Source organism: Phlebotomus argentipes, unplaced genomic scaffold (assembly GCF_947086385.1).
Source record: "Phlebotomus argentipes unplaced genomic scaffold, Phlebotomus argentipes genome assembly contig_2, whole genome shotgun sequence".
Classification (NCBI taxonomy): Eukaryota; Metazoa; Arthropoda; class Insecta; order Diptera; family Psychodidae; genus Phlebotomus; species Phlebotomus argentipes.
In genome coordinates, this window is record NW_026776162.1 from 6973960 (window position 1) to 6990664 (window position 16705).

The following is a 16705-nucleotide window of genomic DNA, read 5'->3' on the forward strand; positions in this document are numbered from 1 at the left end:
CAAGAACTTTAGAAGCTATCAAATTGACACTTTTCCAAGACAGATTTTGTCAAAGCTTTAAATATATGTTAAAATAAGCCAAATAAATACTATTTTTTCCGTTGAACTGTGAATTGACAATTTAATAGACAAGATTTCACGAAAAAAGAGCCGAAACTGATTTGAAAACCACTTATTATACATGGTAAAAAAAAATAATGTAAAGATTAAAATGTTAATAATCCGGCCAAGACTGCCTGGATCACACACTCGCCGTATGTTTTGCACAAGACACTTCACCATTCGCAAGACATTCTACCATTCGCTGTATAATGGATTGCCAATCTCTCATCCCTCTTGAGGAGGGGATTATTATAATGGAATTTTCATAAAGTTGCCTTGATGAGGGAGTGAGTCTCCCAGGGCCACTCTATGGAATTCTCTCCTAATCAATTAAAAAGCAATTAATTATGGTGTGATGAATTTGAATTTTTACGTACACCCACTCAAGAATCTCTCTGGGAGACGGCATAAAAGCTCTCTCTCTTTCTCGCTCTTTTGGGCTGAGATCCCGAATCATTCCTCGGGACATTAGCAGAAAAATGGCGAATATAAATTGGTGTGAGAAGACTTTCAATATTCCTCAGGACTTTTTCCATCCTCACCACTTGTTCATCTGTGAGGAAATTTATTCCATGTTTTTCACTGAGGGAAAAATCCCCCCCCCCCACTTTCGCCTCTTCACTGTGGGTGAATTCTTCAATTTTCGAAAGTTTGTAAGTTTAACGTTGTTTATGGCTATAATATGCACATACATAAAATCATCTCGCTTCCCCAGAAACGTTCCCAACTTTTCTACTTTCAAAATACCTTCATTAATTCAATTGATCTCTTTTTTCGCCATTCACCAGCTCCCCAACTCCCTCACACACACACACACGAACACAGCAAATGCCATGGAAGTTGAGAAGGGAACGGAAAAGAAGTCATGTAACAATGAATAAAGTTTTCCCTGATAATAATACATTTAATAATGCCTCTTCTCGAAATATAATTTTAACAGGGGCTTTATATGTCGAGATGGGAAGCTGTGGGACTTTTGTCCTACTTGCCGTTGTTGTTTTCCACAAATATTATTGACGCTGTAATGGACAATCTCTGTCAAAAGTGTCAAAGTTTCCCTGCCATATAACGAAAGGAATTCCCTCTTCCTTGCTCTCTCTCTCTCTCTGCTGTTTGAATAAAACTTTGTGTTCAATAAATGAACTTTTATTCCATGGGACACGGTAATTCACATCCAAGCATCGTCTCGTATAATGATTGAATCACTTCTGAAACAGAGGGGAAAACTTCACTATAAAAGACATTCTCGCTGTATTTCAACTCCTCCTCGTTTCGAAGGAGTTTTCCCGGAGAATTTCCACGAAAGTTGGCAGTGTGTGAAAGGGGATGATGAACAGGTGAAGTGAGATGGGCGAAGGGAAATGTGGGTAATGTCAAAAATGACTGAAGTTCACCAGTATCAGTGCGTGGTATCAAATTAAAATTTCACTCCACAGCAGAGCTCCAGGATTTGGGAGCTTTCACGACAACACGCGGGGAAAAATGTGATATCCCGTGAGATGTGGCAGAGCAAGAGGACTCTTGGGATCCCTTCATTCTCCTCTATCATTTCCATTCAATGCATAATTTTTCTCGCTCTGATTTTCCACAAACGGCTACATTTACATTTACATATCTCTCCCAACTCCGGCTTCATGTAGTGGAAAAAGTGGGTTTCTCTCTCTTTTTTTTCCTTCCTCAGCCAAAAAGCATGGGAAAATGCTTTCTTGTGCAATGTACAAACTATGTGTTGTTGTTGATGCAAACAAATCTTGTGTGCGCCCACGTCAAGGAAAAGAGCTTATTGAAAATTCCATTCCACCTTTTTGAATCTCGACAAGTACATAATTTTCCCATTAAATTTGACTTTTCCCCGAAAATGTTCCGGAAAAAAGCCCAGCGAAGCATGAAGTTGGGCTCTTATGTGCGTCGTGAAATAAGAAAAGCCCATTAACACGGCTAAAGATTAACTTTCGAACTAATTCCATTATTCTCTCTCTCTCTCTCTCGTCACTCTGCACAGGTGTAATTTATTCATATTTGCATACCATCAGTGGGATTAGCAAATGGATTATTATTTTATTAAATAGAATGTCTCAAGGCTTTTCTCCCTCACAATTTCTGGCATGTCTCATATTCCTCTCTCTCTCTCTCTTTCCTCCCTGTGTCACCTTTTCCCACTCGAAAGGCTCCCTTTTTTTTATTCTTTTTGGGGGATGCTGTGGATGGGAGAAAAAAGGTAAAAAGACGCGATCCCTCTCGCTTTGTGTGTGGCGCTTTCGAGACACAAAGCATGCAAAAAGAGTGTCTCGCAAGGAGGGTTCAAGTGGTGTAAAATTGTGATTTAATTTAACATTCTCAATTGAATAATTTCAGCAGAGGGTATTATTGCTGTTTTCACTTCTTTCTCTCTCTCCCACCCCCCATTGCCGTGTCATTCTTTCGTCTCTAATTCAATTTTTATTGTAACAAGGAAGGGCGGTGTATTAAATTCTTATTAAATTTATGCGTGAAAAATTTCATTACATCCCTCCCGGTGTGCGTACAATGCCATGGCGGATGAGGAAGGAAGAGAGCGAGAGGGAATTTCAGGTCATATCTTCTGGGTTGTGTGCGCCGAAACATTGTCTGGGATGTTTCTGCCAAATATACAAAAGTCTTCCGCACCTTCGAGCTCTTTCGCCAACCTCCAGCAGCACCGTGACAATGGCGCGAATCCCATCTCCGCATATGTGTGGCAACCCCAGTGACTGATCCTAAATGCATGAGGAGGGAAAGACGACGGATCCTTCGGCGGCAGAATACGCTGACAGTGCTCTAGGGGGTTCTCAATTCCACTTCCTTGGCTTACACTCGTGCCGTCAGAAGAAGTCCCATCGGCTTGGGGGGTGGCATTTCACAGTGGGTGGGGCCGGAAACCATATTTTATGTGTGGCAACTGCCAAAAAAATCCTCCACAATTTTTTAAACAGACACACACACAAACACACTCAGTGCTGAGCATATTTCCACTTTGCCGGAAATTACATTGAGATGTATGTTGGTGCCAGTCACAAGAAATCTTATCAATCAATTTCGCCACACATTTTTGTTTACCTTCCGTGTGTGTTGGGCCACAGAGAGACAGAATCAGAGTTGCGAGCTTAACTTCCATTATCGTTTATCATCGACAATGAATCATTTTATTGCTCATGTGAATCGAAGATTCAACTCTACTGCGATCAATATCGCAGGCAATAAAGCTTTGAGGCTTCTTTTTTTCTGTCTGTGAGACACAACTTCCGGAAGTGTGCTTTAATATTGCGGGAAATATTGGCAAAAAAAAACATTCTCAAATTGAGAAGAAAAAAAGCGGATGAAAGGAGAATTTACCTAATATTGAATTGAACAAGCATGAATTTTACGACACAACACGTTTGCCTGGGGAGAGAAAACTGGTGAAGAAAAAAACACTCTCAAGATATCTCTCAAATTAATTGCACATTACAGCATGGCTCTAAAATTAAATATTCATACCCAAAATGCGGCATTTATGCGACAATGTCTCTGAGGGACGATGGCGAGACCCCGATGGTGAAATTTCATTTACTCACACTTTTTACGACATGAAGAATCATCATCATTTTGTACTTATGAATACCTTTTTTTCTTCTCTGCCACCCTCGAGAACCGATATATGTATACATTTCGAAATATTGCCAATGAAGGCGTATGCCTGGCAAACTTCCACTTTTTACGACGCAGCAAATAAGCTCATTTGCGAATTTATAGCACTTTTCGCCAGTGTGACATAAAAGGGAGAACTAAGAGATACTTTTATTCAATCATACAATCTTTATGTGTATCTTTTGGCTCACTTTTTTTTTATACTCACCGACCATAGATACATTCTGCATAAAAGAGTTTTCCACCCTCTCCGCTTGGTCATCATGAAAACTTTTCATAGACTTTTCAGCGCACAGAATGCATTTAAAATTCAACACTCTCCGGCAGAAATATACAATTTTTCCGCACACAACATGGTATGGGGGAAAGAGGAAGTAGAATGTCCAGTAAGTTGGAGGAGAGTGTGTTAAATTGAAATTAATATGCAAACCCCATATTAAATAAAAAGAAGCATCACGGGGAGAGAGTGAGAGTAGGGCTAAAAATGCTACAAGGGTTCTGCGTGGTGTAATGTTTCCCAGCCCAGCACAGTCGTAAGTTAATGCCCATAATACTAAAATTAACTGCAAAGCTGCTCAGTTCTATATATAGAGAGAGCTCTTTCCACCTCTCGGGGCGCTTTGTGAAACTATTACACTTTCCATGCAAATGAGTACATAAAACTTGTATTTAATCAATAAAGTGTTCACGCTATTTCAAATGGCGTGTTTCGCGTTTGAGGGTGGCGCAGAAAAAGAGAGCCCACCAAGTGAATTGCTTGTTTCATGAATGGAAGAGGAGAGTTATTTCCATATTTTACACTGTGTGCTCTCGTCCCACACAATTCCATAAACATACAAAATATGCATTGACATACTCTGCACGAGAGTGATGCTTTTAATAATTAAAAGCCGGAGAGAAATGGGGGGATTTTACTTTACTTTTTAATTACATACCCTATGCTTGTGTGCACTTTCAATGATTGATGCTTCTGAAAGGGGAATTATATTGGCTTTGACAGTGCACTTATGTATCTATATATTCTCTCAATTTACTTATTGACAACTTGTAACTACATATTATATCCTTACTGAACTTTGGAATACTTTGAAGTCATTTCTGTCAGTGTTCACAAAACTTTACGTGCAGCATTTCCATATCAAACTCCATGTTTAAATTAATCATTTAAATTCAGAGAAATTTGCCACTCAACAGTTCTTGTAATGATTAATTTTACTAAGACTTTTTGGCAGCTTTGACTCAATTTCGTCCTCCACTATTCTTGCTTCCCTCTCCATCCCTCCCGCAAAAGGGAAACTTTATTACTCACGGAGCTCGACAAGAAGCAATGGAAGGAAAGTTATCTCGCTGTAAATATTATTTCCGCTAATTTGTACCCACCGGCAGATGGGGTGGCAATAAGAGAGTGCATGTATGTCTCAAAGGGATGCTAATTAGCATGCGGAGGGAGTAAGAGACTTCTTACAGCACTAAGTAACAATTAAAACCCGAGTCACTTTCGCAACTCCACGCCAAATAATGTGCTAAATAATAAAGTTTCGCTTTGCACAGTTGTAAAAATACATAATGTACCTTCACATGGAAGCACCTTAAGACCTCTCTCTCTCTCTCTGGGTCTCCAGATTGAGTGGAGTGTCATCGGTTGCAGAGGGATAATTGCCCTCTGTGTCCCTCGAAGACAATTAGGACATCGTAACAAGGCGATTAGGTTGAATGGCAAATTGACCAGTGGAGGCGCCAGGTCGATCGAAGGGATTTCATCGGTATTTTCTGCACGGACACGCAAGAAGCGATACACGCACATAATCATTAAAATGAGTCCTTCGACGAGATCCCACCTCGATGCCAGGGTCATTTAATATTGTTTTATGACACCAATGAAGTTAAACTTAATTATCCACCTCATTTACGGCCCACCCGCAATTCACCCATGCACGTCGCGAGACTGCGGGTGATTTCGAGCCACGCACTTCCTGTATTAGATTTAGAGCTTGTAAGACTTCATGCTAAATACAGGTAGGAAGTGTATTTACAATGTATAGTTAAAAGTTTATCAGGGCTTTTTATCGCCGCTGTGCCAAAGTTCTCTGGAATTTTTTGTCGGGGGGAGGGAAGACAAAAAGAAGCGGGTGAGAAAGTTGAATTCTGTGCGAAGATAAATAGTCGCAGGCGGATTCTGTGCTTCCGCTTCAGCTGATAAAACATTCCCGACGTGCAAGTGAAATATTCCACCCACACACGGACCCGATTTTTCTGATGGTCTTGTCAATTTATCTGTCAATATTGTATCAAATAATCAGATTTGCGGGTCTGCGCGCGGGACGAGAGACAGAGAATGGGAAATCACACTAACCTTATCTCTGATTTCTTGTCGCATCTTCTCGCGCTCCTCCTCCATCTTCCGGTGCTTCTCCTTGCGTCGCTCCTCGGCCTCTCGGATGGCCTCCTGACGCTCTCTCTCCTCCTCCTCAGCCTTCTCCTTGTCGTCACCATCATCGCCACCATCTCCACCCACTGCGCCTGCAAAAAAGGGGGTGAGAGAGAACCGTGAGGACACACACGACTCACATGGACAGTCGCCCATAAACACGACTATTAATCAAAAGTTTTCACACACACACAGCCCGAATATATGGAAGAGTCAATAAATCTCCCCGTGAATTGTGCCCCAGGAGATCCATTGAAAAATTACACGAGATTTCAACGTGATTTGGAAAGGAGATGGGATTCCGGACGCGCTGTCCTCCATCAATTCACGACTCTGCCAATAGCATCAATTCTTCATCCGGACTTTCGAGGGATGACACCAAATTGTCCCTCGTAAAACATTGCCAATTACGAAATACAAGTATAATAGTGAAAATTATTGACACTAAAGATTCCCGACTTGCCTCTTCTACCCCTCTTTCCTCCCCCCAGTGAAAGTCACACTGTGAGCATTAATTGGCAAATATTGTGTGCAAAATTGCTTGTGATTGAATTAGCAATGTATACAGAGAATGAGAGAGGCTGAATAATAATTCACCGGGAGGAATCTGTGCGACCAGAAATATGTCACGCTTTACCCTATATTTATTGCAGGGGAATTTTTGTTTGCACACATCAGTGTAATGCGGGTGAGACATATTAAAATGTATGTATGCCACACAACAATGAATTAGCTGCTGTGGCATAGAGGCCATCATAAAATTTTAATTATTCATAAATTAAAGGCATTTTGTATTATGATTTACCCTCTATATTATTGTGTTTTTCGTGTGCTTGTGTGAGACAAAACGGCGAACGTAAATAAAATTAATTATTTCTGTGTTTCCAATTGCGATTCTGACAGTTGCTATAACGAGCCATAAATTTTGGAACAGCTCGAAACGTCAGGTCAGCTTCCATTTATCATTTTAACAATCCGCGTGTTTTCCTTTCCCCAAAAACTCACACGATACATGGTTGTGCGCGGCAAAAAGGAATATTCCCCCCCATAATGAATGTGCGCTGCTCTTTTCCTCTCATTTTTCTGTCGGAATTCCTGAGATGTGAAAATATTTTCCCTTTTCTTTGGCTCCACAACGATAATTGCAGCAATTCGAAAGCCATTCAACATATACATATCTTCTGCTGTGTTCGCTGTGTTGTACAATCTGCGAAAAGCTCCCACTAAGCCTGATCTAATTCCCGGTGTATTTCAACCCCTCACTTGACTCAGGGAAAAATCCAGCCCCCCATTTGAGCCACTGACGGACAAATGCGACAGATGAAATGTGTTTCCGCCCATCGGCGTGTATTCAAAACGAGTTTTGTGTCCAACATTGCAAAATTGGAACTCTCTCTCTCTCTTTGACATAATCTCACGAAAGCAATCTCAACCCCAGTGTGCAAATAAAAGTGTGTGTGGGGGCGAGAGCGAAAAGCTTTGATCACTTGTGGTTAATTTGCATGAAATGACGCGATGGCCAAACACTGATAAGGCTCATCTGCGCGCCCTTTTATCGCGTTTCATTAGCAAATTCGACGGAACTCTTTGACACCAGAGCGCCCAGACTTTTCCAACGAAAGGGGTGCGCGAGAGTGTACTCCCGAAAAGCCACCCCTCTTGCCATGGGGCGCTGTTGTCATTAGTTTCAAGGGTGCGCTCACTATCTCTGCTGGAGATTCAATGTAATGCGAGTCAGTGGATTCTTGATTACAGAAGCCAAGCTTGTGATACAAATCGTCAAAGGGTTGTGAAATGCCTAAAATATTATGTATTTTGTACCATTGGAATTATCATTTGTTTTCAAAGAGAGATTTGTAAGCTGAAATAATCAATCCTCCCTCATGAGTGGATTGAATTTCTCTCTCAGCCGAAAAAGATCTCTTTGTCATTATTCTGATGGGTATATAATGAGATGGAGTTTTGTGAAGAAATGTATAGTTTTAATGCTTGACAATTGTGTGCGCCTCTGAGGGTGGAAGCTTCACTCTCACACCCTGTGTTGGAGGAGTAAATGACAACGATGCAGATGCTGTGAAGCAACCGCAAGAATTGAGTTACATTCCCTCAATTGGATTTGCACGACATCGATACTCGGCATATGGAGAGCTTGCGTCTCCCCGGGAAAAGCATGTGCAGAAATTGCTCGGGAAATCATATGTGGAATGGTGGTTGGCGAGGGGATTGTGGTGTGTGGCAGACAGTAATCAACATCCTCATCGAATTCTCCCATCTCGCTCGGCTCTCTCTCCGTGCGATTTGATGTTAGTGAAAATGATGAAAAATTGAAATTGGAAGCACAGGCGAGATGAAGACGACACTCCACACGCCCCATAAATGAAATACCACACCGAATTTGTCTTGTAGACAATTTTGCGTAAAAGTAAGATGAGGATATTGGTGTGGCGCAGAAACGGATGAAATAGGGAATTGAATTCCCTAATTTTCCATCTTCATCGCACTCCCCCCGCCCAGCCCACAAGAGGATGAGGATTGGCGAGAGTGTGAGTCAAGAGAGATGCCTTAAATGTTGGCTCAAGAGTACACAAGAGGGGCGGAGAGAGATGGCTCACACAAATTCAATGTGCCTCACACGATCTGGCCTTAATTTAATTTAAGAGGGATATTCATGCATATTTAGGAGTATATTTCAAATGCTCTCCCACCCACTCTGCGGCGCCTCTTGTCGACTTAAGAGGATATGACCGAGAAAAGCTCCCCCGGAGCTTTACACACACACACACACACAGCGCGCCTCAACGTGAATTTCTTCACAACAAAGCCCTGAGCTAATATTGCTTTGACTCCTAAGCATGGCACAAGATCGTATTGAATTAAGGTACAAATGCAAATAATTTGATAAGATTTCTCGCATTAGTTGAGGAAGCATTCAGTATCACTTGCAATTATGTCTTAATCCGCAAATTAATCCATTTTACCATAAAACACGCCCCGTGTCACAAGTGATATATTGAATATACTTTAACCTCCACTTGCCACTGGCAAATTAAGTTTCCTGCGAATGTCGTGAAACCAGAGAGAAAACATACAGAGAGTAATTGTGCAATTTTGCATAGAAAATAGCATCCTTTTTCTTTCTCTCTCTCTCCCTTTCGCTCTTCTCAATTCAACCCCGGCGTTTTTCAAAGAGAATGGCAATTTTGTGAGTGTTGCCATAATAAATTGAGGAAATTTGACGAAAATTAAGAGGGAAGTCTCCATTAAAAGTGTGACAAGCTCGCATTCTCGCAGTTAACAGGAAAAACTATGGCTGAAATATTATTAAGCTCAGGTCTTTGTTCAGCATATTAATGAAGTTTGTCATATTTGTTGATTGCCCAGTGCTTTTCCCAATTATTATGCTATGGTTTAGCAGTGTTTTCACATATGTGCTTTAAAGTCACTTGCCGGATAATCTTGCCCAATTTCCAGAGGAAATTTCTTGCAATACACCCCGGAAGTCTTCATTGAATATACATGAATTTCATAGAAACAATGAGATCCAATTTATGCACATTGCGAATGCAGAGGAAAATTGAATTTTCGAGTGAGAGGGGCACTCGAAGGAAATGAATGTGCTTGGAAATTGCTCACGGTGGATTGTATTTGCATGTCGGCGGCGACGGAAAGCTCTCTGTGTGACTTTGAGGGATGATCAGAAGGACATACTCTCGGGGCAATTACAGCCCCCGAGTTGGTGTACATCGTGAGCTAATAAAGCCCTTCTGGGTGGTCACATGGACAAAGCAGCCCCCCAGCGAGAGCCACCTCTTGTTTTGGGGGGGCGAGGGAAAAGTTCCTCCGCCGCCAAATGAGTGAGTGACAGAAGCAACACACCCACAAGAAAGCAGCGCGCCCCCCGGAAGGCTAAATAAATGATGTGACCGAGGGTGAATAGGTTGGATTTATTAATTGAATGTTTTCCTTCAGATTTTTGACGATGATTTTCACATGACCAAATGACGGGTGGGAAAAAAAGGAAGACACTCTTGGAGCGTAATTAAGTCCATTTCCCATTCGACTCTCTCTCTCTCTCTCTGTCTTTGTCTCTCTTGGGAAATTAATTAGTAAACGCACTCGAAGGACTCTCTTGGGAATTAATTAAATTTCTTCCTTTTGTCCTCCGTCACACCATCATTTCCAAAGGACATGCCCCTCTTCGTGTGCATCATGAAAGGATAATGAGGTGATTTTTTCGAGGGGCGCGCTTCTTCCTTCACCCAGGCTAATGCCGTGTTTGCTGATCGCAAATTAATGTCCTCTCAAATTCAACGACTTTTCAAGATGCCGTCAAGTGGATGGAAGGAATGGATTTGAATTTTTAATGCTCCACTCTCTCAGGCTTCCCAGAAGCTCAATCATGGAGGTGTTTCTCTGGAAATCCCACTAATTTCCCAGGTATTAATCAGGACAATCCTCTCCTGCAAGTTCTGCACAGATTGCAGTGTAAATGGCATTAGTTGTAATCCCCTTGATCATCTGTGACACACGTTCGATTCATTACGGTGCGGTGAATAGTGCGCTCGCCTCTTGAAAAGGACACCCCAAACCCCCGGACATTTTGCCGTATATCTAAATTGAAGAGTGGCGGTGTGGGAAATTGCTGGAAGGGATGTTTCTGGAGTTGTGTGCATTTTGAACATATTGAGCTTGCCGTGTGAATCCATTGGAGATTGATTTCAATAGATGAAATTCTCGCTGTGACAGTGAATAAAAGCATGGGAGAGCTTTCCAGTGTGTGTGCTTTTATATTGAGCCCCCAACATGCATTAGTGCGCTAGTTTGTGCGACTGAAATGCACTGAGCCATCAGTTGTGTTATTGATGCTGTACAATTCCATTAAATACACACCCCATTCGCCATCTCCTCCCCATATATCATCATATCAATTGTACAGGAGCTGCTGCAGAGATATCTCCATTTAGCATCTCTGCCAACTTTCAATTCAACGCCTTTTGTACTGCGATGTCTTGTTCCACGCGCGTCATATTGAAAAGAAGAGACTTTGCTTGGGATATTGTGGCGGGTGAAAAAGATCTCACCCTCATCGTGACTTCACGCGCTCAGAGTTTTCATATTATATTTTATGTAATAATAAAAATAATAAAAGCCAGGATTTTGCCACACATACACACGCGAGAGTGCTTTAAGGGTGGGAAGATGGGTGGTTTGCCGAGACTTCTACATAAGCTCAAATGCCAAAAATGTCATGATTCCCAACATTTCATCCATCTTATTTTCATCACAACAAGAGAAAAGGTTATTGTCGCAAGTACACAATGCGAGTATACAATGTGTATTATTCTTTTATTCCTCAAACCATTATATTGTCACCATTTCTATATCATTTCATCGGGTGGGCTGAGCGCTAAGGGGTTTAGAAGAGCATTTTTCCCTTGATTTCTCTCTACACTTCCACCGCTTTTATCGTCAAGTCTGGGATTTTTTTTCCCTCGAATTTCATCTGCAATTTGTTGTCACACTTCTGCAAGACTTGAACGCAAGTCGATGGAATCAAAAGCCTCCGCCAGGACTCTTCTAAGTGAATGCGAGATGATTGGTGAGGTGTCTTCCGGGGCGTACGTGCTTCGTGATATGGTAAATAAGTGTCTGAGATCATCAATCGTAGACCATTAGGGAGTTGTCGCCCATGTTGGAATACAATTTAATTTGACGTTGTACTTATTATGGGAGACGAGATCACCATGTTCAGCACAGACAGAGCACAAAGGGCGCCACCATAAATCATGCTCCAGCAGCACTACACCATTTCACACGCCAAGCATAATGCATCGCATTTGAGATTGTCATCGTAATTTTAACTGATCAGCTCCCATAACACATATCCCAAATACAGTGAATTGACCCAATCGTAATGCTGTTTGCGGGGTGAATTTATCAAATTCAGAGACATTTCCAATTACCTCCAGAGCCCGTGATAATGTCTAATTAATTTTCGGCAAATTGTATTCATTCAATTCCACCTCAGTGCACCATTCAGTGTCAACACCCACTCTCTCTCCCTTGTTCACCTGCCCATCAGGGTGTGTGCAACCACTGGAAGGCGCTCCGCAACTACAAACTACAGGCGAATCCGTGATCACTGGGCCAGAAGGCCGTTGTTTCCAACGTCTCCCTTCGGCTCATGTTGGCCATAAATAGCATGGCCAGCGGGTGAAAAAGAGGACCGAGACTTGGCCAAATTTATAATTCCAACTATGCCTCAATCAAAGGGGGAGATATTATACTTCCTAATATCACCCCCAAATTGACGAGTTAGGATAATAAATCAATGCCAAATATTTTGTAATTCTCAATCTTTATCATGCTAAAACAAATTTGACATCCTTATCACTGAAGTTCTCAACATAAAATCGCTCTTTTTGATATCTTCCTCGATTTGAGCTTGATAATTTGGCCAAAATCGAATATTTTGTAGTGAGAAATTAGGGAATAATCTTCCAAAACACCCCCTAAATTCCACCTGTAATATCTTCCCCTTGTCTCAACTATATCCCTCTATAAATAGATGCGAATTTGCTACGTAAAGCTGCGCTAGTTCGCAACCCTTTGGGGGGTTTTTGACGTAACAAGAGCCCTGGGTGTATATCTACTGGGTAATACATTTAACGGTTCGTTGGCAATGAAAATATGTATAATGTGGAAGATTGGTATGAATGAACGGAGGACGAGACTGGACACTTTCCCCACATAACATCCCCATTAAGGGTCTGAGGTTTTGTTTGACCACTCACCCATGAACATTTTCCACCCTGTCCCATGCTGAGAGTGGTTTGCATTCGGGACTTTCTCCGTCCGCACGCTGAGCGCTTCCACTCGAGCCATTTTTATGGCTCTCACCCTCCCACAACCCCCAACCCCCGAGCCCACAGTGACTCTGCGTTGAGGATATTTGCAATTGGTGCTGAGAATTTTAATGTATAAAAATCCCACACGCCACAAGAGAGTCCTGTATTTATTGGTATGCAGAGATATTCTGCATGAATATCTGTAAACTTGACAAACTTCGCCCACCATCTATGCATGCTAAACCATTTATGTGATAGTTCCTTGAACTCTGATGATGTGCATAAAGCGTTATCGGGGATAAAATGTGTGCTTCATCCAATGCTGAGAATAAATTTACCCCCAACGAATGCAACGCAGCATAACAACACCCGATATTCTCGCAGGATCAATAAAAATATCGGGTCGGGGGCGAATGTCATAAATATTTGCAATTTAATTATTCATAGAGGCAACAAAGAGCTTCCACCAGGCTGGCTTCTGAACACAGCACAAGGCATCATGTTTCTTCACTCTTTTCACTGGGTCAGAGATCAATGGCAGCACGACAAAAGGGGATCCATTCACCCCATGCACAAGTGGGAGAAATTAAATTGTATATGAATTAGTTTTTCTGCCTTTGCCAGAAAGCGCGCACTTTCGAAAAATAGACAAATTAGATAAAATTTTGGGATCAACATCCCAGACTTTGGGTAAAAACCTTTTTCACTTCTTTGATGAGAAAAGATGAGAGTCTCTTTTGGTGCTCACTCAACCCCTTAAATATGTTATTGAGAGCCAAAGACGGCAAAGTATTTTAAGGGCACAATTTTCGCGTTTACTCTGCTCTTTGTCTCTCTATTGAATAAATATTGTTCTATTTACACATAAATTCGGTCTATAAACTCTCTTCGGGTTCTTTTTTCGTCGACAAGAGACATTTTCCCTCAGAAAACCCCCTTTGCGCCCCTGCGTTGCGGGAGGGAATGAAAAATTGTACTCAAAGTCACCACCGACGCTTTATGAGATAAAACAGCCCCGATGGCAGATGGTGATATGCGAGGAGGATGGATAAAAATGGCTTTTTTATGTACACCCATTCTGTGGAAGCCGAAGAAAATTCACTTGTACACATGTCTGGGATCAGAGTCTCGACGGATGTGAATTAATTTTCATTTCTCCCCAGTCAAACTTCACGTGTCGTCAGCAATAAATTCCCTATTAAGCCACAATAAATTGCTATGACATTGTAAGTCTTCCGGCAGTTTTTTCTCCCGTCCCCATTTTCGCCCCTCGAGATGTGCAGATGGAAAAACTATATTTAAAAAAGGGAAAAAAAAATTGTCCAACCAGAAGCTCAAGAGGCACAAGAAACTCGTCTACTTCTGTGACTGCGAGAGTGGCAGTACTTCAGGGCTTTGACTATACTTTCCAGGGACTTTTCCGTGAGTGCAACAAAGCGAAAAGTTCGCCTTTGACGGTAATGGAAACCCCCTTGAGACCCCTAAGAACTGAACATGAGAAGTTAGAGAATAAATCTATCGATTTTCCCTCACGGCGCGCAAATACACCGCCTCGGAAAATGTAATTCTACACAAAATATTCTTTGCCGCACATCTCAGGAGGATTTCATCCTGTGAAAAATTTTTCCCTCTTCCACAGCGCACACTGACGAATTTCCGTCTCCAATGGGATCAACTTCGTCCCTACACGATTAATTGTATTTTAAGTTTATGATAAGTGCGGTAACTTTTTTTTTCTCATGCGAATAAGCACAGAATATTCAAGTCACGAGAAGCTTTCTTGGGCAACTTTTCCGTCTCGCCAATATATTGCAAACATTTTCACTCTCTCTCTTTCTCGTTAAATTTTTCTTTTTTCGCGTCATTGCAGCAACACAAGTGGAGTGAAACAGAGCAAGATTTTGACTTTATGCACTTGTATAAATAAAACTTGACAAAATTGCCACTCACTCAAGGACTGAAGTGAAGGCAAAGAAATTGCACACGACAAACTACTGAGGAAAAATGGCCCAAAATCGGTTGAACACAACACAAAAGGAGGCAGAAATTGCGGGTTTCGGGTGGACAAGAGGGCAAACAGACATCAAATGGTAAGTTGGTGTGAAAGCTCCCTACCGTACCGAGAAAGTTCATCTCTGCGGCGCCGATAGCAACTACTAGCTAGCCGTGGGGTCCGTGTTTTGGGCGATAGCGGGCAAAGAGTGTCTCACTCGGACTGACGCACTGTGTGCACTGAACTGAAATCCAACGAGGACGTCGTGACGGTGCGAAAGCCGCAGCTTTCATCGTGGCGCGTGACGTCATGGGGCGCTCATCGCGCTACTGCAGGCAGACATGAGATGCGCATGAGTTCTGCCCAGCCACCCAAGAGTCGCCCACAGAGCCGCCCCACCACCCGAAGGGCGCCGCTTCCGCCCCTTTTTGCGCTCTGCGGCCAAGTCAAAGGGAGTGAACTCGGGCGGCTCGATTATGGATGTGGCACAAGTCATTTTAATACCCACTGTACGGCTCAGGGGAAGCCTTTTCCTCCCTACCACCGTCGCGCGGCTCTGCCGTCTTCCGAGAGTCCGAGGAATCAATCACGAGGGGCGGTTTGGGTGTGTGTTTGCCCGATTTTGTTGCTATATTAACGCTCAGCAATTATACTTGAGCCCTATTGATAGTCGACGAGTCATTCACTGTAATTCTTTTAATTATTCAGCACCCCCATTCAAGTTTACACAAAGTCGTAATCATAAACAGACAAGTTCTCCCGAGGGTTGCGCCAAACACTCACGAATTTCCAGTTTGAGCGATAAACACCGAAAATCTTCAGTGGACACAGAGAGCTTTAAATCTCATCATTGAAAATATAAGCTTTAAATCTGCAAATGCGCGTCTGAATCATAAATCTCGCCAGTTATGATTTCTATACTTGACAAAGTTGAGATGAGAAACATTTTCGGCTGTTCGTTAGAGGGCTTTTCTTGTATGAAACTTTTTGGTACGCGCTTGTGGCGAAAAGTCATGGCGAAATTTACAATTTATCCACACGTGATGGTGTAAAAATTAAATTTTCATGTGAATCATTGTCAGTTTCGAGGTAACATGACAATTCACTTCACACTTTCTTATCACTTGCCAAAAATTGTACGGCAGGTGGAAAGAGAAAAGTTTCTCTTTGGCAGAAAGGAGTCACACACACGCACAATAGGAGGATTTTCACTCCCTCCGCAAACGATGAGCAAACATGAGCAAAAGCCAGAGGGTACAAACAGCTTTTCGACTTAAGCAAATATTAATTAAAATCAACGTGTGTTTCATTTCACATTCAGACAATTTTCAACTCAGCAATGCTTTTTCGTGGCGAAAGTGAAAGAAACACCACAAATATTTCAACAATAATTACAATGAAATTATATTTCTCACGAAAGCTCTCTCTCTCTCTCGCTTTTGCTGTGAGCTTTCGTAGCCTTTTGCCACCGCTGTTTTTCTTTCTGGTCCTCACTCTGCTGGTGTGCACTTTAAGTTTACCCAGCCACTCACTTTTTACGCCACCCGTGCACGACAGGAGGTTGAGGACGCTGAATTTACATATTTTCCAACAGTTCTAGGGGAAAAAGTTGCCTTAAAAATTGCGATGGAGAGCCAAACTACAAACTGGGCCATGTAAAAGTTCAGTTTAAGTTGCCAAGGATTGCTC

At 42.1% G+C, this 16705-nt stretch overlaps 1 protein-coding gene across 3 annotated transcripts in view; it reads right to left on the reverse strand.

Moving 5' to 3' along the window:
* Nucleotides 1-16705, reverse strand: part of LOC132265059 (complexin) — a 98394-nt gene that overhangs the window by 20696 nt on the left and 60993 nt on the right. For 2 of the 3 annotated variants that reach the window (XM_059765505.1, XM_059765504.1), the window contains exon 4: nucleotides 6101-6267. In XM_059765505.1, the coding sequence (XP_059621488.1) occupies nucleotides 6101-6267 (167 nt within the window). Of the gene's footprint in view, nucleotides 1-6100; nucleotides 6268-15143; nucleotides 15277-16705 lie in introns of those variants that run through there. The other variant, XM_059765506.1, reaches the window with a different exon arrangement.